General features: G+C 46.1%; 1 protein-coding gene and 1 long non-coding RNA gene across 2 annotated transcripts in view; one reads left to right on the top strand and one right to left on the bottom strand.

Moving 5' to 3' along the window:
- Positions 1 to 5,469: 5,469 nt before the first annotated feature.
- LOC617539 (NUT family member 2D) lies at positions 5,470 to 16,893 on the bottom strand. Its single transcript, XM_024996026.2, has 7 exons — positions 16,187 to 16,893; positions 10,801 to 11,515; positions 9,715 to 9,843; positions 8,489 to 8,661; positions 7,648 to 7,943; positions 7,077 to 7,193; positions 5,470 to 6,586 (listed from the first exon to the last, which is right to left on the bottom strand). Exons 1-7 carry the CDS (start codon positions 16,218 to 16,220, stop codon positions 5,909 to 5,911), a joined length of 2,142 nt encoding a protein of 713 aa, XP_024851794.2. The 5' UTR covers positions 16,221 to 16,893; the 3' UTR covers positions 5,470 to 5,908.
- Positions 16,894 to 20,146: 3,253 nt separating this feature from the next.
- Positions 20,147 to 22,847, top strand: part of LOC112447835 (uncharacterized) — a 48,840-nt gene continuing 46,139 nt past the window's right edge. Inside the window, exon 1 of the long non-coding RNA XR_003036102.2 lies at positions 20,147 to 20,249. This is a non-coding gene — a long non-coding RNA (uncharacterized lncRNA). The remainder of the gene's footprint in view (positions 20,250 to 22,847) is intronic.

Raw genomic sequence — 22,847 nt, 5'->3', positions numbered from 1 at the left:
CTGTCTGTGCCCTGCTGGGGGGTAGTGAGGGGATCAGGGGCCACTCTTCCCAGGTGCCTGCTTTGACTTCCAAATGTGCCCCTAGTGTGGGAAGTAGAGGAAGGAGGCAGGTGGCAGAGGTGCCCAATAGATGGTGCAGTGACTAAGGAGCCCCTGGCGTCCCACCACCATCTGCAGCCCAGAGGAAAGAAGTTAGGGGCCCACGGCTCATGGTGGCCCCACCCCAGAGTCTCCCCTTACTCCAGCTCCCAGAGCCCAGACAGAGGGATAACACCTACAGCTCTCCACAGAGGACCAGGCTCCCAGAGACAGCGGAGCCTCTGAGCAAGGAAGCTTTCACAGGACTGGGAGCTTGGGACAGACTCATGGTCTGTGATCCAAGGAAGCTCCTAGGGAACATGTGGGACTCAACAGCCCCAGGGTCTATGCTGGTGTCACAGCAAGTGTCAACTATTATCATCGTGTCAGAACCCCAACACATAGGACCAGGACTTGGGAGGGAAGGGCAGAGGCATGGGCCTGCTTGTGTTGTGTTTTCTCCCTGGAGCCACGTCCTGCCTCTGGGCCCCATTGTCCAGGGTGGGCCCAGCAGTAGGGGCTTAGCCAGGGTCTGAGGGGAGGATCTGGGACCTAGATTACAGAGTGACCTCCAGAGCTCAGGCGAGGGAGGCACAGAGCAGGGACCCTGAGCCTGGTCATTCTGTCCCTGTGTGGGGTTAGTGGGAATCCTGTGGGAGATCAGTGTGGGTCTGTTTACAGTGGATAAATGGATAAAGGTGATACACACACGTGCACATACATAGCATAAACAATGAGATATTATTCAGCCTTAATCAAAGTAAACCCTGACATTTTCAAGAACATTGAATGAACCTGGAGAACACTATGCTAAGCGAAATAAGCCTGACAGTATCACTTATGTGTGGAATCTAAAAGAAAAAAAAAGGAATCACAGAACAGAGGGTTGAAATTGTTGTCTGCAGCTAGTTGTGGGGAAATGAGAACAGGTTGGCAAATGGATACAAATTTTCCATTATAAAATGAGAACCAAAACGAAGGACTAAGGTCTGAGGAGCTAATGTACAGCGTGATGTCTCCTGGATTGGCAGGCAGGTGCCAATCCTGAGAAGTCCTTCAATGTGCAAGCTGAGTTGCTATCACACAGCTGGAATTGCATCACCTGCACTAGCTTTGTTCATAGTGATGCTTCCTATGCTTGACTTTGTATTCCGGGATGCCTGGCTCTAGGTGAGTGACTGCACCATTGTGGTTATCTAGGTCATGAAGATCTTTTTTGTACAGTTCTTCTGTGTATTCTTGCCACCTCTTCTTAATATCTTCTGCTTCTGTTAGGTCCACACCATTTCTATTCTTTATTGTGCCCATCTTTGCATGAAATATTCCCTTGGTATCTCTAATTTTCTTGAAGAGATAGCTAGTCTTTCCCATTCTATTGTTTTCCTCTATTTCTTTGCACTGTTCTTATCGCTCCTTTCTATTCTTTGGAACTCTGTATTCAGATGGGGATATCTTTCCTCTTCTCCCTTGCCTTTCGGTTCTCTTTTCTCAGCTATTGTAAGGCCTCCTCAGACAGCCATGTTGCCATTTTGCCTTTTCTTGGGGGTGGTTTTGATCACCACCACAGCTCAGCTATCTGGGGCCAATCCTCTTTCCTTGCTCACCCTGCTTCTTGCGTTCCCCCAGCTCCTCAGCAATCACCATGGGGCGGGGGGTGGAGATGGCAGCATCACTGGATCCCAGTTCTGGGAGCTCTCATTCACGTTTGGAGGCTAGAAATTACTGATGGCTGCGACAATTCTTGTTGATTAATATGGCAGGAGATATTTTCATTTCACAGGGGCTTTCTCTGCCCCCTTTAGTTCAAAGTGACAGGAAAGTCTCTGCTGGTTTATTCCTCTCTATTCTTGGCCTCTGTTGAGAAGACTGATTAAATTAATGAGCCACATCCATGATCTCTTCTTCAAATGGTTGCTCAGCTATACCCTTAGAGTTTTCTTCAGAACAAGCTTGCTCACTTTGAAATATGGATAGGCTGATAATTTTCCAAATCTCTAAGTTCTGATTTTTTTACTGCATAAATTTATTTATGTATTTCTAGATGAAACAAAGATGAATATTTTTAATGATAAAAGGTACAACTCACAAAGAAGATAGACATCATAAATCATCTGGCACCTAACAACAAAGACACAAAGATACATAAGGCAAAAATTAGAAGAAATATAAGGGAAAAGAAAAATAAATATAATCATAGCGAGGCATACTCACATTTCTCTGAGAATATTTTATTAAGTGCATAAAAATAAGAATAGAAGCATCTTGAATGATGTCATTAATAATTTAAATATAATAGATTTCTATTTATATTACTTTATATTAACCTTATATCCTATACAGACATACTTAAAATTTTGTATCTCACATGTTGCTATTAGATGTTCATAGGATGATTAGAAAAACTGGACAAAGGATAAACATTACTAAATTTCAAAAAGTAGAATTATTTTTTGTGTGTGATTCAGTTATACATATACATATATATTATTTTTAAAATTGTTTTCCACTATAGGTTGTTATAAGATATTGACTATAATTCCCTGTGCTATATAGTAAACCTTTGCTGCTTATTATATATCTATTTTTTAAATTAGAAAACTAGCATTCTATTTACACTAAGTCAAACAAGTGGAATCAAAATGTAAATTTTTTAGTTAGGCAAAAATTAATAAGTTTTCTAAAATACATATATTATACATATTATTTATATATATGTACACAAGAGCTTTTCTACTACACTTGATAAAGGCTTGAGGAAGAACACCAAGAAAAAAGAAGAGATGGAGAAATTAGAAAACATAGACTAAATGAAATGGGAAGCCCTGAATATGAAATGGAAAAAGTTAAACAAACTAAATAAAAGAGCCTTATATAGTCCAGATATGTTCCAACATCTGTTGGATCATCGAAAAAGCAAGAGAGTTCCAGAAAAACATCTACTTCTGCTTTATTGACTATGCCAAAGCAATTGACTGTGTGGATCACAATAGACTGTGGAAAATTCTTCAAGAGATGGGAATACCAGACCACCTGACCTGCCTCTTGAGAAATCTGTATGCAGGTCAAGAAGCAACAGTTAAAACTGGACATGGAACAATAGATTGGTTCCAAATAGAGAAAGGAGTACATCAAGGCTGTATATTGTCACCCTGCTTATTTAACTTATATGCAGAGTACATCATGCGAAATGCTGGGCTGGATGAAGCACAAGCTGAAATCAAGATTGCCAGGAGAAATATCAGTAACCTCATGTACTCAGATGACACCACCCTTATGGCAGAAAGTGAAGAAGAACTAAAGAGCCTCTTGATGCAAGTGAAAGAGGAGAGTGAAAAAGTTGGCTCAAAACTCAGCATTTAAAAAACTAAGATCACGGCATCTGGTCCCAACCCTTCATAGGAAATAGATGGGGAAACAGTGGCAGACTTTATTTTGGGGGGCTCCAAAATCACTGCAGATGGTGACTGCAACCTTGAAATTAAAAGACGCTTGCTCCTTGGAAGAAAAATTATGACCAAGCTAGACAGCATATTCGGAGAAGGCAATGGCACCCCACTCCAGTACTTTTGCCTGGAAAATCCCATGGACAGAAGAGCCTGGTAGGCTGCAGTCCATGGGGTCGCTAGGAGTCAGACACGACTTCACTTTCACTTTCACTTTTCACTTTCACGCATTGGAGAAGGAAATGGCAACCCACTCCAGTGTTCTTGCCTGGAGAATCCCAGGGACGGGGGAGCCTGGTGGGCTGCCGTCTATGGGGTTTCACAGAGTCGGACACGACTGAAGCGACTTAGCAGCAGCAGTAGCAGACAGCATATTAAAATACAGAGACATTACTTTGCCAACAAAGGTCCATCCAGTCAAAGCTATGGTTTTTCCAGTAGTCATGTATGAATGTGAGAGTTGGACTATAAAAAAAGCTGACCACCGAAAAATTGATGCTTTTGAACTGTGGTGTTAGAGAAGACTCTTGAGAGTCCCTTGGACTGCAAGGAGATCCAACCAGTCCATCCTAAAGGAAATCAGTCCTGAATATTCATTGGAAGGATGGATGCTGAAGCTGAAACTCCAGTACTCTGGCCACCTGATTCAAAGAACAGACTCATTTGAAAAGACTCGGATGCTAGGAAAGATTGAAGGTGGGAGAAGAAGGGGACTACAGAGGATGAGATAGTTGGATGGCATCACTGACTCAATGGACATGAGTTTGAGTAAGCTCTGGGAGTTAGTGATGGACAGGGAGGCCTGGCATGCTGCAGCCCATGAAGTCTCAAAGAGTCAGACACGACTGAACGACTGTACTGAACTGAACTGAATGTTCATTAGAAACATATCTGAAGCTCTGGCAAAAAATTTAAGAAAGCAATGCTTGAGTATTTGTATTTTTCAAAAATTTCCAAGATAATTCTGATATGCATCTGGATTATAAAAAGTCATTACAGGTTTTTCTATTAAATGGTAGTTTTGATGATATAGAATTCCATTATTTTTCTTTTGACCAGTAATGATACAATGGTGGAGCCCCTACCACCCATGCCTCTGCAGGAGACCCTCCAACAATAGCAGGTAGTTTTTGTTCAGTCTCTTGTGGGGTCACTGCTCCTTTCCTCTGGGTCTTGGTGCGTGCCAGATTTTGTTTATGCCTTCCAAGACTGGAGTGTCTATTGTCCCAGGCCTGTGAAAGTCCTATAATCAAATTCCGCTGGCCTTCAAGGCCAGATTCCCTGGGCCATATGTTGTTAGGAGGAACTGTCTCATGTTTGAATATAGATCAGTGTTGACCCCAATACACACACATGTTCAGCCATGGGTGGGAAGGGAAGAGACAGTAGTTGTGGGATGTCTTTGCAGAACTCTGGGCCCCTAAGGTCAGTCCCCATAGCCACAGTAAGATGGGTCCCCTCCCTCCCCTGAACAAGACACTCCTGCACAAAATTCCCATAAATTCCAGAAAGGGGCCCAGCTGTCATTTTCCTTATACACAGCTTTAGTGGGCATCCCATGAATTTCCTCTCACCCATTTCCCCTGTTTCATCCTCACTGGGACTAAGAGGTAGCTGCCTCCACCACTCTCCACACTGCAGTAATCCCTCTGAGACTAGAGGGTGCTCACCCTCCAGCCAGGCAGAGAGGCAGACAATCTGGACCCTATGACTGAGATTCTTCCTCTCTGGTCAGGCCACCACACAGGAAACCCTGGATGAGCAGAGAATCAGCCCAGCCCCTTCATCTGGCTGCTTCAGGAAGCAGAGAGAAGCTCCCTAAAGACAAAAGCTGTCACCAGGCTCCATTCTGGAAACTGCTTAGTGTCCAGAGGGCTGAGAGCAGGACAGCAGCTCTCCATCCCTAGATTGTCCAGGGATGCAGATGATGGTACAGATGTCCCCAAGGTCTCAAGCCAAGCTGGCTTTAGAGAAGGGGATGATGAGGAGGTCCCTGTGGAGGATGAGAGCTGAGAGCTCCCAGGAGCTGCCTGAGGAGTCCTTGTCTGTGTGGAGGCAAGACTTGGCCACTGGAGGCCCACAGCACCTGTGACCTCCCTGGTCCTTCCTTCCTGTCAGGACCCCTCTCTGTAGAGCAGAGCAGACACGAATAAGAAGATGGTGACCCAAGAGCATTTCCCAACAAAACTACGTTTATTCACATTTTACATACATCTCTCCAAAGATCCTGCTGCCACCCACGCCCACCCAGATCCACCTCCCCCACCTCTCGAAGCTCCCACAAGCCCAATCCCCTCCCTGCCCTGGAGTCCCTTCCTCCAACAGCAGCCAGGATCACCCACGAGCTGAGGAGCCCTAGGCTCCCCTTGGGGCTGGCCCGCTGTTCCCTACTGGCTGCAGAGCCGCTTCCTCTTCCTTCCTGTGACAAATGGGTCACACTTTCTCTTTCTCAGCTGTGAGGAGCGAACCAGTCCCAGAGCCAGAGCTGGGGTCTCAGAGACCCCGAGGCCAGCCCCCAGAGGAGCTGGGCTGAGGCCTATTCTCTGAGAGGAGGGGGCCTGGCCTGAGGCAGGGACAGGACTCTGGGACAGCCTCCAGGGCAGCAGGCTGTGCTGCGAGGCCAAGAGGAAGGCCAGGCTGGGGAGCTCCTCCTCGTCCTCGCTGGACCCGTCCCTGGGCCCTCGGGCCCCCAGAATTGGAAAGACCGTTCTGAGAACTGAGGTATCCCTGGGTCCTGGCTGAGGGCCAGTGCACCTCTGACCCTGGGGAGGGGAGGGTTGTCCTGGCTGGAATGGAGGCAACTCCTGCTGTCCCAGAGAGGGAACAAGGTCTTTGGCCTTGGATAGGCCAGTGTTTGCTTGGCTGAACCTGTGAACAGCCTCGAAATCAACCTCTGGTGGGCCGGCTTCATGTCTGACCCCTAGCTGGGGGCCTTGATCATATCTCTGGGCATCTTTGCTGGCGTCAGACTCAGAAGGACTTGAGTCCACTTGGGGTACACTTTGACTGCTGGGTGTCCGCACTCCCTTGTCTTCCTTCAAGGCCAGGAGTCGTTTCTGCACCAGCTGGTAGGAGAGAAGAGGGCAGTGACTGCTCTGCACACCCACATGTGAGAGGAGGAGCCGTGGGCAGTGGGACATGGCCCTGGGTGGGGTGGAGAGGAGGGGTGACCTTGAGACTCAAATCCAAATATAGACACTGTGGTGTTCCTGCTGGCCTCCTGCACCTTGTTCCCAGCTTTGTGTCCTTTCCTCCCTCATAACCCGCCCCAGCTCCCTATCCTCTCCCTCCTATCACCCAGCACTGCACCTACCCCAGAGTAGGCTGTCTTCCAGGCCAGATGTCCCAGGCAGGGGAGGGATGGACAGAGCCATGGAAGCCTCCTTTTCTGGGGTTCTATGTCTCCCTTGCTCACCAGGGTCCCCCATGCCCTGGTTTACCTGGGAGACTCTTGTCTCCCCTGTTCTACCTGGGGTCCCTCCCTCCCCTGGCTCCCCTGGGTCACAGGGGTCCCCACCCACAGGCTCCATAAGTATCCCTCCCTCTCCTGCTCACCTCCTCAGGGGTGAGGCCTTCCTCCTGTTCCAGCTCCTCAGCTAGTGCCAAGGGATCCAGTTGTGGTTCTGGGGAAAGCAAGTCTGCCAGGAATCGAGGGTGAATGACTGCCTCTACCTAGAACAGAAGGAAAAGGCTGTGAGCATTCTTGGCCAGGAATGGCCTGGGAGCCAAGAAGACCTAGAGGAAAGTGAAAAGTAGAGACCCACTCCTGTTCTCTAGTGGGGGTGGGGTGGATGCTCAAGAGTGAGGGGTGGGGGATATATGTATACATATGGATGATTCACGTGTTGTACAGCAGAAGCTGACAGAACATTGTGAAGCAATTATACTCCAATAAAAAAGCACATACACACCTACTTACACAGACATATGAAGGCATACACACAGACAGACACAGACATGAGCACTCATACATGTGCGTACACACGCTCCACACACATATGGACACACACACAAAGCACATGAACAGAGCTTCAGTCCCATTGGCCTGGGCAGAACCCAGTTCTTGGGGTGCTGAGAGTTCCATGCCTTGGAATCTTGTGGACCCCAGGCTCCATGCCCAGCCCACCTTGGTGACGAACTCTTCCTGGGAACACAGCTTGTCAATGTAGCTCAGGAGATCTGGGTCTGCATAGGTCCCGTCCTCTTCCTGCTTCAGCTCATCCTCATCCTTTCCACATTCTGCCTCTGACTTGCCCGTGGCCAAGTGGATGGGCCCCACCAGCACCTCCATGATGTTCACATACTCTCTCACAGCCTCAGGGGGAATCTCCTTGGGGGCCTTGGTCCCCGGGTGCCGCTGGGCTCTGTGTGGCTGCGAGCGGGTGGGATGGGCCCGGGGCCCGGCCTTCCGGGGAGCACTGGCTGAGGCAGAGCAGGAAAGAGGGAAGGAAGGTGAGGGGCTTCTGCGTCCACCTCCTGACCACTGAGCACGCGCTGGTGAGGGCAGTGTTTGGGGGTCAGTGACTTAGGTGTGGGCAGGGTTAGCACCACCTGAAGCCTCATGCACAGTGGGAGGGGGAGGGGGCCATCTAAGACAGTCCTGTGAGGAATGTGGAACCTTGATTCTTCAGGGTATCCCTAACAAGCCCACTCTGTGTGGGGTCTTTTGACAGGGAGGTGAAAGAGGAGTTATTAAACTGATGGAGATGATACCCTGTAGTGACAAAGGAAATGGCAACCCACTCCAGTGTTCTTGCCTGGAGAAGCCCAGGGACGGGGGAGCCTGGTGGGCTGCCGTCTATGGGGTCACACAGAGTCGGACACAACTGAAGCGACTCAGCAGCAGCAGCAGTGACAAAGGACAACTGAGACCCTGTCTCACTGGCTGTTCTGGTTGAAAGACCAATGACCCTCTTGAAGGAAAAGGATCCACATGGGGCCAGCGGTCATCCCTTGGCCCATGTCACCTTTGCTTGGAACTCCAGTGGGAACGTGGGTGCCTGGCTGAGGGCACACTGTCGGGGCTGAGGACCCCTGAGGATCCAGCTTCGGTGGGACTGGAGGAGGCAGGCCTTGCACCCCCTGCATCCACTGTAACTTCTGAATCTGCATCACTTCCTCTGCCTCAAATTCCATGAACCTGGGAGTGATGGAGGCATACGGCACACTGAGAAAAAGGCCTGGGCTTTGGAGCCGGGAACAAAGGCAACAGAGAATGAGGGCCTGGGAGAGAGTGTGTCTTGGGGTGGACAGGCCCCTGGGAGGTACTATTCCCAGCAGAGGGCTCTCCTGGAACTGACTGGACATCTGGGACTCTTTCTGCCCCACCAGCACTTGAAGGGCACTCAAGAGCATAGACCGAGGCTGCTGAATTGAACCAGGCCCTCAGGACACAGGCAGACCCACAGGGGACCCTCCTCATGCCCCCATTCCCGTCCAGAACTATATGAAGGGCTGATGGCCAGAGGCTGAATCAGGCACATGTCCCCAAAGCGGTCCTTGCTGAATCCAGGACCCTGGACAGGGGCTGAGAGTCCTGGAACATAAGCCTGGAGACAGGGCCCAGGAAAGGTTGGAGGATTTGGCCGCTAAGCTTAGAGAAGAGGCTTTCCTTTCCTCTGAGAGGTGTTTGTTTGTTTGGTTCTATTTTTAAACTAAAAAGATTGCCATGGAGAGAATACTGGAATGGCCAGAGACGTTTGGGCTGATGACATGCTGGCTTCCCCAGCCTCTTCAGGGAGATCAGGGTACCCACTCCAGCCACTTTTCATGAGAAGAGGGGGTCCCAAAGTCTATGTCAGTGGCTGCCAGCCACCCACCACTAAGGAAGCAGCAGGCTGGTGGGTGGAGAACATGCCCCTGCATAGCCCCTATGGCTGGGGTTGGACCCCTCCTGGGCTCAAAGCTTTACCCAACCCCATCCTGAGACCTTCATGTCAAGCCAAAGGTAGGTCACCATCAGGGGAGATCAGAGGTGCTGCTGGAGGAAGTACTGAAGACCCACGCTCTCAAGATGAGGGAAGGGTTCTGGAGGGGAGTAGGGCATCTGGGCTGTGGGGGCCCTGTGCTGAGTGACAGCCCTCCTCTATCCTGCTTGATGAGCATGCCCACAGCCAGACCCTGACCTGGGGTCTAACCCTCACCCACTCCTCTTACCCACCACACAGCTCTAGGGCCCAGGATGCTGACTCACTTTCTGGCCATCTCATAGTAGATCATCCGGTCAAAGTTGCTTCTGTGCTGCCATTCCTGCACAGCCCGCCACAGTCCCTCCTCCAGTGTCATGGTGGGCTTCAGGCGAGCCAGGGACCGAAGCACTGGGCTGTAAGCCATCAGGGTCTGTTTCAGAGTCCAGCCCAGTCTCCACTCATCTGATTCCACCCAGCAACTTGGACCACATAACCCAAGATAGCATGACTGAGCATCAGGAAGGTGAGAGACAGGCCTGAGAGAGCAAGGACAAGCCTTCCCGCTACTGCCATCACCGCCTCACTCTCACTGAAGGATGACCATCCATTCCCAGGCTAAGGCTGGGACAGGGACCCTTGTGAGGGCTCCTTCCTTTGCAAGATTGCCTTTTGACTATAAAAATCCCTATCATCAGTGAGGCATGGCATGTGCCAGGCAGTCTGCTAACACTTCATAGATTAGCCTAAAGAGTCTTCTACACAGTTCTCTGAGTTAAGTGCAATTGTCCCCCCCACCACCTTTTTTTTTTACGAGGGAACTGAGGTTTAGGAGGGAAATGCCTGCCAGGCTCCCAGCTCTAGGAGAGAGCCCATGCCCTGTGAGCTCTACCACCACCCAGTTCTAAGAATTCTCCAGAACAAGGAGGTTCTTGTTCTTGAGGCATGCATAGAGCTCTATCCTGGACCTTGCACTCCCTCTCCTTTCTGAAGGGACATCCCCTGACCATGGACAATCAAGTCCTGTGTGAAAGGATACGGCACCACAAAGGAGTGCAGCATCCCATCTGTGGCTCCTCACCTCACACCAAAACCCTCCCTGGCTACAAGTCTTCATCAACATCACCATGAGCATCATGGAAAGTCAAGTTGGCTGTACTCACAAGGCAGTGAGATAACTGAGATAAGGTACTGAAAGGATGTCAGGAACTTGCATGGTGATGTGTAGGACCAAAATGTGCCTTCTCACAGCAGGGACATCACCCTCAGACTTTCTTCCTGGTATCCCTACAAACCTAATCTGAGCATCCACCCCCAGTTCCTTTTTATCTAAAAGCTCTGATAACCTCATGACCCCCTGGCTGTTCACTCACATGAGAAAGCAGGAAAGAGCTTCAGCATCAGGACTCTGGGGAAGGTGTCTCCGGGCCAGAGACTTGAAGCGCTGCCAACGTCGGAAGTTCTCATACACGCTCTTGGGGTTGCAGGAGTCATCCTGCGAGGCCTTGGACTGGTTGGTGGCCAGGCTGCCCTCCCTGGAAATGCCATGTAACTGTGGCCCCAAGTTCACTTGGGGAATGATGGGGGCCAGCTGGGCAGCTGGTAGTGGAGCTTGAGGTGGAAAGCCTGGGGTCCAGCTTCCCTTGCCAGACTGAGCTACTCCAACAGCTGGGGCAGTCACAATGGTCTCCATCGCAGGGGTTGTTAAGAATAGGGGGACAGGACATGCAGTACTCCTGCTGAGGGGCCCTGGAGTGCTCCAGTTGAGGGGAGCCTGAGTAAGGACAAAGGTCTGAGTCTGCGGGTGCTCCGCTGGCCTTCCTTCTGACCTGACTTGGACAATGATGTTGCAAGCCCCAGGGGCACTGGGGCCATAGCCAGCATTGGGCACCAAAGGTGTCCTTGGAAAAGCTGGCAGCAGCTGAGTGCCACCAGGAGGGAATGATGGGGTCATGGAAGGTGGCAGGTGTTGCTCCCAGGGTGGCCAGTGTTGGGGGCCAGGAATGGGTGGAGGAAAGGGCATTGTCCTGAAAGGAGGCAAGGAGGCACCAGGGGTCACGGCCACATCCATTCCCAGCTCTGGAGATGCTGTTGAGACAAAGGAAAGATTTGAATGGAGGAGGAGAACGGGCAACAGATGAAAGGTTGTTGCTGAACCACGAAAAGATGCTGAGATTCTTGGCCTCCGGAGGAGAATAATTCAATCCAGGGCCAGAGATGAGGCTTGATTGCTCAGAGCTTTTGTGTAATAAAGTTTTTTAAAGTCTAAAGGCGATAGAGAAAGCTTCTGACATAGGCATCAGAAGGGGGCAGAAAGAGTACCCCCTTGCTAGTGTTAGCAGTGGAGTTATATACTCACTAATGAATCAAAAGAATGTCTGGAGGTTGTAAAGACCTACTCCCATAATTTACATTTTAAGATAACAGAATTAGCCAGAAGGTTTAATCCAGAGACTGTCCTCAGGCAGGATACATTCAGTTCAGTTCAGTTCAGTCTCAGTCGTGTCCGACTCTTTGCAACCCCATGAATTGCAGCACTCCAGGCCTCCCTGTCCATCACCAACTCCCAGAGTTCACCCAAACTGATGTGCGTCGAGTCGATGATGCCATTCAGCCATCTCATCCTCTGTCGTCCCCTTCTCCTCCTGCCCCCAATCTCTCCCAGCATCAGAGTCTTTTCCAATGAGTCAACTCTGCATGAGGTGGCCAAAGTATTGGAGTTTCAGCTTTAGCATCAGTCCTTCCAATGAACACCCAGGACTGATCTTTAGAATGGACTGGTTGGATCTCCTTGCAATCCAAGGGACTCTCAAGAGTCTTCTGCAACACCACTGTTCAAAAGCATCAATTCTTCGGTGCTCAGCTTTCTTCACAGTCCAACTCTCACATCCATACATGACCACTGGGAAAACCATAGCCTTGACTAGACAGACCTTTGTTGGCAAGGTAATGTCTCTGCTTTTGAATATGCTATCTAGGTTGGTCATAACTTTCCTTCCAAGGAGTAAACGTCTTTTAATTTCATGGCTGCAATCACCATCTGCAGTGATTTTGGAGCCCTTCAAAATAAAGTCTGACACTATTTCCACTGTTTCCCCATCTATTTCCCATGAAGGGATGGGACCAGATGCCATGATCTTAGTTTTCTGAATGCTGAGCTTTAAGTCAACTTTTTCACTCTCCTCTTTCACTTTCATCAAGAGGTTCTTTAGTTCCTCTTCACTTTCTGCCGTAAGGGTAGTGTCATCTGCATATCTGAGGTTATTGATATTTTTCCCAGCAGTCTTGATTCCAGCTGTGCTTCATCCAGCCCAGCATTTCTCATGATGTACTCTGCATATAAGCAGGGTGACAATATACAGCCTTGACGTACTCCTTTTCCTATTTGGAACCAGTCTGTTGTTCCATGTCCAATTCTAATTGTTGCTTCCTGACCTGCATATAGGTTTCTCAAGAGGCAGGTCAGGTGGTGTGGTATTCCCATCTCTTGAAGAATTTTCCACAGTTTGTTGTGATCCACACAGTCAAAGGCTTTGGCATAGTAAATAAAGGAGAAATATATGTTTTTCTGTGACTATTTGATTTAGGTCATGCCTGAATGGTCTAGTGGTTTTCCCCACTTTCTTCAATTTAAGTCTGAATTTGCCAATAAGGAGTTCATGATCTGAGCCACAGTCAGCTCCCAGTCTTGTTTTTGCTGACTGTATAGAGCTTCTCCATCTTTGGCTGCAAAGAATATAATCAATCTGATTTCAGTGATGACCATCTGGTGATGTCCATGTGTAGAGTCTTCTCTTGTGTTGTTGGAAGAGGGTGTTTTCTATGACCACTGCATTCTCTTGGCAAAACTCTATTAGCCTTTGCCCTGCTTCATTCTGTATTCCAAGGCCAAATTTGCCTGTTACCCCAGGTGTTTCTTGACTTCCTACTTTTGCATTCCAGTCCCCTATAATGAAAAGGACATCTTTTTTGGGTGTTAGTTCTAAAAGGTCTTGTAGGTCTTCATACAACCATTCAACTTCAGCTTCTTCAGCGTTACTGGTTGGGGCATAGACTTGGATTACTGTGATATTGAATGGTTTGCCTTGGAAATGAGCAGAGATCATTCTGTCGTTTTTGAGATTGCATCCAAGTACTGCATTTTGGACTCTTTTGTTGACCATGATAGCTACTCCATTTCTTCTAAGGGATTCCTGCCCACAGTAGTAGATATAATGGTCATCTGAGTTATATTCACCCATTCCAGTCCATTTTAGTTCGCTGATGCCTAGAATGTCAATGTTTACTCTTGCCATCTCCTGTTTGACTACTTCCAATTTGCCTTGAATCATGGACCTAACATTCCAGGTTCCTATGCAACATTGCTCTTTACAGCATCAGATCTTGCTTCTATCACCCACCAGTCACTTCCACAGCTGGGTATTGTTTTTGCTTTGGCTCCATCCCTTCATTCTTTCTGGAGTTATTTCTCTACTGATCTCCAGTAGTATATTGGGCACCTACCAACCTGGGGAGTTCCTCTTTCAGTATCCTATCATTTTGCCTTTTCATACTGTTCATGGGATTCTTAAGGCAAGAATATTGAAGTGGTTTGCCATTTCCTTCTCCAGTGGACCACATTCTGTCAGGATACATTATTGTTATATAATTCTTGTAAAGACCTCACCAGATCTACTCCCATAATTTACATGTTAAGATAACAGGATTAGCCAGAAGGTTTAATCAAGAGATTGTCCTCAGGCAGGATACATTATTGTTATATAATCCTAAGGAATGTAGAGGGGAAAAAAATTTTTGTCCTTTCTTCCTCCTTGAGAATTTCAGACCCCTCTCTCCTTGGAGACCCCTAGACTTCTTATCAACCTGCCTAGGAAATGACTCTCTCACTGGGACTGAGGCTCTCTGGAGAGAATCAGAGTGTAAATCTCCACACATGAGGACATCTGGACAGTGTGTGCAGCATGGACATGTCTTCTAATGATTTTCACGATCTGACCTCTGGATGAGAATTATTCCACTGGTGACCTCACTCCTAGCCTCCAAGGTCCCTGAGCCCTGTCTGCCAAGAAGAAATCTCTTCAGCAAGTGCTGACTCGGAGAGCCTCCCTCAGGCACTCTCTGGGACCCAAACGTCACAGGCTGTCTCCCAGACCCGGAACTGGGTGAACATCTGCTCTGTGAGAAATGCCCCTCAGCAGGTCCACTAGCAGGTGAGGACCTTCTCCACGGTAAGTTCTAGGCACCCAAAGACCCTTTGTGGACAGGCAGTGTTTAAAACATTAGGGGCCTACCTCCACCTCAGTCTTTCTTTTCCTGGTGCTCAGTATAAATCCTCTCACTCTTTTCAAGCCTCACAAAACAAAAATAATGGAAACTATCACTCAAATGGAATTCTGACAAAAACCCATAACACACTGGCTCAGCATGCACATCAGAATCACCACAGCAGACAGTTAATATGAGCCAGGTTATACCACCCCCTTCCCAGTGCCCAGAGCCATGTCATCACTCTAGGAATTCTCTTTGTAGGAACTGTGGGGAGTCTGAGAAGTGGGCATCTGTCCCTTAAATTCTGTCATTTCACAGCCAGTGAATGGCTGTAGAGGATTAGACAAGGACCAGGGAATGGTCATGTTACATTGGTTGTGGGAGTATAGACTGCCTGGGGTACTTCCCCTTTGAGTTCCCAATAACAGAGAGTGAAGACAAACTGAGAAACAGGCATGATCCAGGTGCCATTGTGATAAAGTTGTCTGGAACACATCCCTGTTCAGGAGAACACGTTACATGCCACGTGCACCTAATTAATCAGAACAGGTGTCATAGGACTTTTACTCAGAACAGAGAAGATTGTCTGCCTGCTTCTGGGCTACACTCCTTACCCCCTTTAAAGAGGAAATCAGCTTTCACTGACATTCCACCAGAACTAACCACCCTCCACATCTGTTCCCTGTCCACAAAGGAGTGACGTGAAAAATGAAGAAACTCTTCGTCTCAAGATATGCCGAAGGTCCACCATGAGATATTGGACAAGATGAAGTCGGTCTAAAGAGCTGCTTTTCCACAAAAGGAAGAACAGTTTAGGACATCTTGGGAAACTGAGGCCTGTCTTGGTTGAAGTTACATGGACACCCATCCCTGTCAAAGCCAAGGCAACTGTTACCTGAACTGAGAGGTCAGCTGTGAGCTGGAAGGAGTGGAGACGGTCTGGACTGCAGCAGTTAGAGTAACTTCCTGCCTAGCTCTCAGAGGAAATTTCACTTCAGGTGTGACCACACACAGTCCCATTGAATAGTTTTCTAATAAGACTATCTCTCCCCATGGCCCAGTTAGATACAGTATGCCCCAGTCCAAACCCCTCAGAAAGACATGGGGTGGGACAAGCTTCGGGTACCTAAGAAACACAATACGGGGCTAGGGCCTCCTCATGACCCTTCCTGTGTCACCACCAGATCACCCACACTTCCTACACACATGTTTCAAAGCGGCTTATCTTCATTCTAGAAATAATCAAGCCTGCCTGCTGCCATCCTTTCTCCATAACCAGGGCAATTTCCCTTGATCCACTTCCAATGAACCCTCCTCCCCAGTGCAGCCTCAGGTTTCTTCAGGCTTTTCAGTCTCCCCAGATGTCCTTATGGGTCCAGTGCTCTCTCCTTCCTCAACTTCAGTTCAACCGTGTGCCCACAGTGAAATGTCACATGTGGACTCAAAGGTCTGAGAAATGGCAGGGAACACGACCGCAGCCTACAGGCTTACCTCCTTCTGAAGCCATTCCCATAGGCTTGGACATGGACCACTGCTGCCTGGTAGCCTCAATGAGAAAAGTCAAGACCAAGACCCAGAGAGGGACCTGCTCCAGCAGATGCTCAGCATCCAGGTAAAGGAGGGAAATGTTTGAATTCAAACAGTAGAATGTGGAACTGAAACATTCTGCAGCGGGGGAGGGGCAGAAGGCAGGTGGACCTGGGTGGGGTGAGCAGACATTCCATGAACAGCTCTGGCAGGAAGGCGAGAACCAGAAGTTCGTTCCACATTACATAGCGGTGACACAATTGGTGTTTGCCTCTTTAGGCAACTTATCAATTGTTTCTCAGTTTCACAGCACCAAAGTTGGACTTGATCTTCCACCTATTTCACTTCTTTTTCCATCAACCTAGTTTTGTGTCCCTCAACTCACTCTGCTTCCTAACTGGATCTTGACTTACTTCAACAGAGACTAGACTTTCAGAACAAGTTCAGAAGAACTTTTAGTCTTATAAACCCTTGGGTATTAATGGCTACATGGAACTGAGGGTTTGAAATTAGGATTGTCTCAGTAGATGCAGGGTGTTTGGTTGCTGTATGTACATCACTCCTAAGGAAGCAGTCCTTGTGCCCCAACCAACATTCAGCAGGACTTTTCCTTACTAACAATCCCTTTTGCTGGAAAAAGCCCATCTATCAAAAATCCATCATGCAACCCACACGTCTAAGACCAGAATTCACTGTGTTTCTCATAGCATTACATTGTTGTTAAATATTTAGTTTTTTATCTTTTAAATGATTTTAGTATAATACTTTAAACAAGTAATATCTTCTAATGGTTCAAAATCAAATTGTGAGAAATGGAATATGCAGTGACATAGTTCCACCTCTTTCCTCACTTCAATCTTCTTTCCCAGAGAAAACCAGAGTTATCTGTTTCATTAAAATCTTTCCAGAGATGTGTTTTGCAACTAAAAATAAATGTAATTGATATTCATTTTTAAAAATGTCTCCAGTTTTGTTTTTTTTTTCTGGTTGAAAATTCATATATGTTTTAATATATCCAAGTATATTTTCAATGATTGTTTTTGTATTTTGTATTACAGCTCCTCTGTTTCTGGACTTAATTCCTAGAACAAGAATTTCTACAGTCTTTTAAATTTCAAATTACCTGAAAAGGTAGGATGACCAGATCAAGCAAATAAAAATAACAAATGCCTAAATGAATTTGATTTTTTGAATTTTGCATAAACAATGGATTAGTTTTTAGTCTAGCTGTGCCCTATGCAATATTTCTGATATAGCTTTATGCAAATTAATTTCCTCATTATCTGATACTTGCATTTAACTGAAAACCTGTATTTTATCTGGCAGTACTACCAAAAAAGTATAACATAGTAAGCTATTATTCATCATTCTTATGAGAAAGAGGGGCTTCCCTTGTGACTCAGACAGTAAAGAATCTGCCTGCAATGCAGGAGACTCAGTTTTGATCCCTGGGTTGGGACGATCCCCTGGAGAAGGAAATGGCAATCCACTCCAGTATTCTTGCCTAGAGAATTCCTGGACAGAGGAGCCTGGAGGACACAGTCCATGGGGCTGCAAAGAGTCGGACACGACTGAGTGACTACAGTTTACACTATGAGAAAGAGAACTGGGAGTAAAGAGACTGACGTGTGCATCTTGGGTCCAACACAAAACACAATTGCAAACACACAAAATCTGCAGACTCTGGATGAAATGGATTTCGAAGAGCCATCACATGGCATTGAAAGTTTAGGCTTAGTAGGACTAAGGACAGAAATAAGGAATGAGAAGGTAAAAAAATCTTCTCTTTCCTTGTGTTTAAAGGACTAAATATCCCAGAGCACTGGTTTTTCTAGATGTTAAAAATCTATTACCCATGAAATGGACGTGTACCTTGAGAAAAATGCCAAAAGTTTATCTAGCAATGTCCAATCCCCATTCACACAAATCCACTTCCATCTAAATCCTAGCCTGCAAATACTGCTTATAAGCTTATGAATTTCCTGTCTGCATTACATACCCTTGCTCTTTAGAACCTAAGCTCATCATTGCATATGGACCCACCTGCATGAAATAAAGGGAGCATCTCTTTTTTTTTTTTTAGTAATTTGCCTGATTCTCATTTTCATATTGAGAATCAATGTCAGTTTATCACTATCAAAATGATATGAAAGAATATTTGCCTTTTGTGTTGTGAGAAGAAAGGAATTTAGGTATCTTGTCAAGGGATATGAAGGGTGAAAACTTCAGAGGACTACAACCAGATCTCTTGGGAGACAAGAGTCACTCCCTGCTATAGCAGGAATTGTGGGGTGTTGGGAAAAGAAAGATTTAGAAGGACAGTTCCATACGGTGAAAAAGACTTCTGTTGGTGCTTATGAAGTTCCTTGCACCTTGCAAGGAAAAATGGACTCAAAAGAATGTGAGAAGATGAGGTGAGAGTATTTAAAGTAATATCATGGTGAACTTTATATCAATAAACTCCTGTTGGGGACTGAAAAAATAACTTGGAAATATGGCTCAGCTCTTGGACTCCTATCATGAAGGAAAACTTAAATGATATTCAACCAATGCTAGACTTGATGCTAGAGGGATGGTGAGGCAGAATACAAGAAAGGAAAGCTTTCTTGTTGCTTCCTCCCCTTGTTCAGTCCTTCAACCAATTACAAGATTCTCATTCATAACTCTGATAAAGTATTTGAATGAGGCCTCTCAGGGCCACTGATACAAAAATTGCATTATGTAAAAGTTATCAATTCTGCAATCATTTTTGTACTGCTTCAAAATACTACACCCCGGAGACAGATATAATCAAATCAGCCCAAATATGATTTGGGAAGACCAGACAAGGAAGGAGTATCTAAAATTCCTTTAGATCACAATCTCTGACTATTCCTGCAGACGCTGGGGGCAGGCATTGATTACAGAGAAAAAGTATCTCTGGACATGGATCACAAGCATCAGAAGACAGTTCATCTTCCACATCACTATGGAACATTAAAGACAGAAAGAGATACAATGTTTATGTCTTGTGGAGTTTTCAAGTCTGTGCACTTGAAGCTCTTAGTACTGTTAAATATGAGGGATCTTCAGAAGCTTTCTGTTGAGTGAAAAAATGCTCTAATCTTGCAATTGACCAGAAAGAGGATTTGCTGATTGAGGTTTCTTTGGCAAGCATTACATAGTCAGGTTAATAAGTTGATTCTGCTACTATTTATTTTTTTATTGCCAACAGAAATTTTGTAATATATTACCAAAAAAGGGGGAGAGTAAAATTGTTCCCATAGTATTAATACCTGTTGTGTTTAAATTGAACCAGATTGTTGTCTTACTCAGGGTTACAACAAAAACTTTACAAAGGAAACACTCAATATTTACTGAAAAAAACTCCATGTATTAAATACACTACAGAAAAATATTCTAGTAGAGTATATGCATTTGGAAGAACTCTAGGAATGGAATCAGGAGAAAGCATCTTAAGAGTGTTCCCAGGTCTGAAACTCTTTGCTAAAATTGTTCTTTAACAGAAACGTCCACCTTGCTAGGAAAAAGACCTACTGGTTTTGACAGGCATAAACAAGAAGCAAGGAACTGCAGTCTGAAGGTCATGAAAGCACTTGCTCCAATTTGAGGATATTGTTATAAGGATGGAGCTCTACAAAACCCTTTGCATCTAAGCGCAAGGACTTCACGTGTGCAATTTAAAAATCACAAGTGCTCATCTCACGAGAGCTAGTTTTAAGAGAGCACCACGAAGTTTCCAGCAAGGAGACTTAGCCAGAGAAGCTCCTCAGGATACCCCGACCCTCCATTTCTCTCCTCTCCAGCAGGGACTTAAAAGGACAGTTTCCCACAAGTCCTGACGCACAGGACTCCAGGGGCTCTAGAGCACTGGAAGTGCGGTAGTCTAATGGCTCTTTCAAGGGTCTGTTGAGGCTGTCTGCTCAGGAAAACAGGAGCGCACGCGCGAGCTTGGAGGGTGGGGCCCCAACGGCTGCCTCAGCAGAGGGCCGAACCTCTTAAGGCCGCCTCCAGAGTCAACATGGAGGTAAGGGATGGAGGGACCCTTCAACCTGCGGGTGTCACTCTCTGACTGCTGTTCACCCTGTCGGGTATTTGTGTCTTTGTTTGTAGGGGAGTGGAGAAGGAAATGGCAACCCACTCCAGTGTTCTTGCCTGGAGAATCCCAGGGACGGCGGAGCCTGGTGGGCTGCCGTCTCTGGGGTCACACAGAGTCGGACACGACTGAAGTGACTTAGCAGTAGCAGCTGTAGGGGAGACTCCTCACAATGTGGATTCATGCCCCTATAGAGCTTACTTAGTTCCCTTTGCTGCGTTTACACTAGGGTTATTGGCCATGGGGGAGCAGGCTGCAAGAACGGTTCGGTGACTGTGGGAGTAAGTTGTGGGATAAATAGTGTGTGAGAGCTGTTAAACAGGTGCCATTCTGTCCACGTGTTCTGAAGAGTACGAAAGCTAGACGGAAGTTCTTCCGATTTGAAAGCCCTCATCAGGTTCCCAAAAACTAGCACAGGTTATAGGAAAATGAGTGGAAAGTGAGTGAAACCATAGTTTCACTTGTGTCTTCATTTTTAACGTAAAGGCATCAATCGATTGTTCAATTGATTTGGATACAAATGTTCAAACTGCACTCTTTTGTCCATGATAGAAGAAACTTTGCTGAATGTAGTAATAAACATTGATTCATAGTCTGATATCAATTCAGTATTGATTTGCAAGCATAGATGGGATTCGTGTGTAATCGGTTGGTGGGAATCTGATATGTAATAAAATGTGTGGGTTGGTTTTGTTTGTGAATATTTGTGTTTAAGGGGAAGTTATGTTTTTGTGAGAATGTGTAAGGTAAATCTTTGAAGGATATTTGAAGGGTGTTGAGATTTAACGGAGACATACTCAAGGAGTTAGTTAGTGGTTGCTGCTGCTGCTGCTGCTAAGTTGCTTCTGTCATGTCCGACTCTTTGCGACCCCATGGACTGCAGCCTACCAGGCTCCTCTGTCCGTGAGATTTTCCAGGCAAGAGTACTGGAGTGGGGTGCCATCGACCTTCTCTGTAGTTAGTGGTTAGGTATTTGTAATTTGGTATTTGGGGAATATTTTTACATGTGTCTTTTTCACCCATGAATTTGGGAATTTCTTTGTGTCTCATGATGGATTTGCATATGCATAAGGGCAGTGTTAGGAAAAGGACCGATGTGTATTAGTTTGGGTATACTATCTGTTTTGTGTATTTGATGAATGTAGGATGATCATTTGTGTATTCAGGATATCATTTGTGCATTGTGTGTGTTGTAGGGCTTATGTGGTTTGTGTGTGTGTATTTTCAGGAGCTGTGTATATATCTGTTGCTGTGTAGGGGAAGTCTGTGGCTATTTTATGGAACTGATAGATGTAGGTATGTTGTGTTTGTATAATACTGTATTATGGAAGATGGAAGAGTTAATTCTGTGTGAGAGTTTGGGAATGTGGGGCTATGCATATGCAGGTAGTGTAGGATGTGTATTTGAAACAGAGAGTATATACAGTTATATGTTTGCTTATTTTTAGTGCAGCGGGTAATTGTTCTATTTGGAGCTTGTGGAGAGTTGTATGTAAAGTAAGTTTGTGTGTGTATTCAAGGGGCATAGCCATTTGGAGGAATATCTGCTAGTGCTATGTATTTGTATTTTTCAGTAGGGACCTCTTAGGCTTATATATTTTGAGAAGTGAGTATATGTGTATCTGATGAGACGGTGAGGTTCCAGGTTTATACACAGGAGTTGGAGAATTGCACTTATATGTATTAGGAATATGTGACATGGTTTTTTGTTAGTATTTGCAGATATATGAGCTGGCTCCTACTAGCTAGGGATCATTTGGTATGTGGAAGTTATTTCATAAATGGTTTCCTGTAGATATTTCTATGCATGTTACTTGTGAATAGTAATTTGTGTGTACGTCATCAAAGGGTGTATGAATTATCAAAGTTTGTTCATGAGGTATGGAGTTGTTAAGAGTATTCTAAGTGCATTTCTTTGGAAACTGCTAGGATCCCTTATGATTATACAGTGGAAGTGAGAGATAGATTTAATGGACTAGATCTGATAGAGTGCCTGATGAACTATGGATAGAGGTTTGTGACATTATACAGGAGACAGGGATCAAGACCATCCCCATGGAAAAGAAATGCAAAAAAGCAAAATGGCTGTCTAAGGAGGCCTTACAAATAGCTGTGAAAAGAAGAGAAGCAAAAAGCAAAGGAGAAAAGATATTCCCATTTGAATGCAGAGTTCCAAAGAATAGCAAGGAGAGATAAGAAAACCTTCTTCAGCGATCAATGCAAAGAAATAGAGGAAAACAACAGAATAGGAAAGACAAGAGATCTCTTCAAGAAAATTAGAGATACCAAGGGAGCATTTCATGCAAAGATAGGCTTGATAAAGGACAGAAATGGTATGGACCTAACAGAAGCAGAAGATATTGAGAAGAGGTGGCAAGAATACACAGAAGAACAGTGCAAAAAAGATCTTCACGACCCAGATAATCATGATGGTGTGATCACTCACCTAGAGCCAGACATCCTGGAGTGTGAAGTCAAGTGGACCTTAGAAAGCATCACTTCGAACAAAGCTAGTGGAGGTGATGGGAT

The sequence above is a fragment of the Bos taurus genome, chromosome 8 (genome assembly GCF_002263795.3).
Source record: "Bos taurus isolate L1 Dominette 01449 registration number 42190680 breed Hereford chromosome 8, ARS-UCD2.0, whole genome shotgun sequence".
In the NCBI taxonomy this organism is placed as follows: domain Eukaryota; kingdom Metazoa; phylum Chordata; class Mammalia; order Artiodactyla; family Bovidae; genus Bos; species Bos taurus.
This window is presented reverse-complemented; position numbering and strand designations above follow the sequence as displayed.

Excerpts from the sequence above, each read along its gene's own strand:
- LOC617539 (XM_024996026.2), bottom strand. The coding sequence starts at position 16,220 with ATGTCCAAGCCTATGGGAATGGCTTCAGAAGGAG. Across the intron at positions 9,844-10,800 it reads GCTCTTTCCTGCTTTCTCAT|CCCAGTGCTTCGGTCCCTGG; the intron begins GTGAGTGAACAG and ends GATGGCTTACAG. Across the intron at positions 6,587-7,076 it reads AAGGCCTCACCCCTGAGGAG|CTGGTGCAGAAACGACTCCT; the intron begins GTGAGCAGGAGA and ends CTCTCCTACCAG.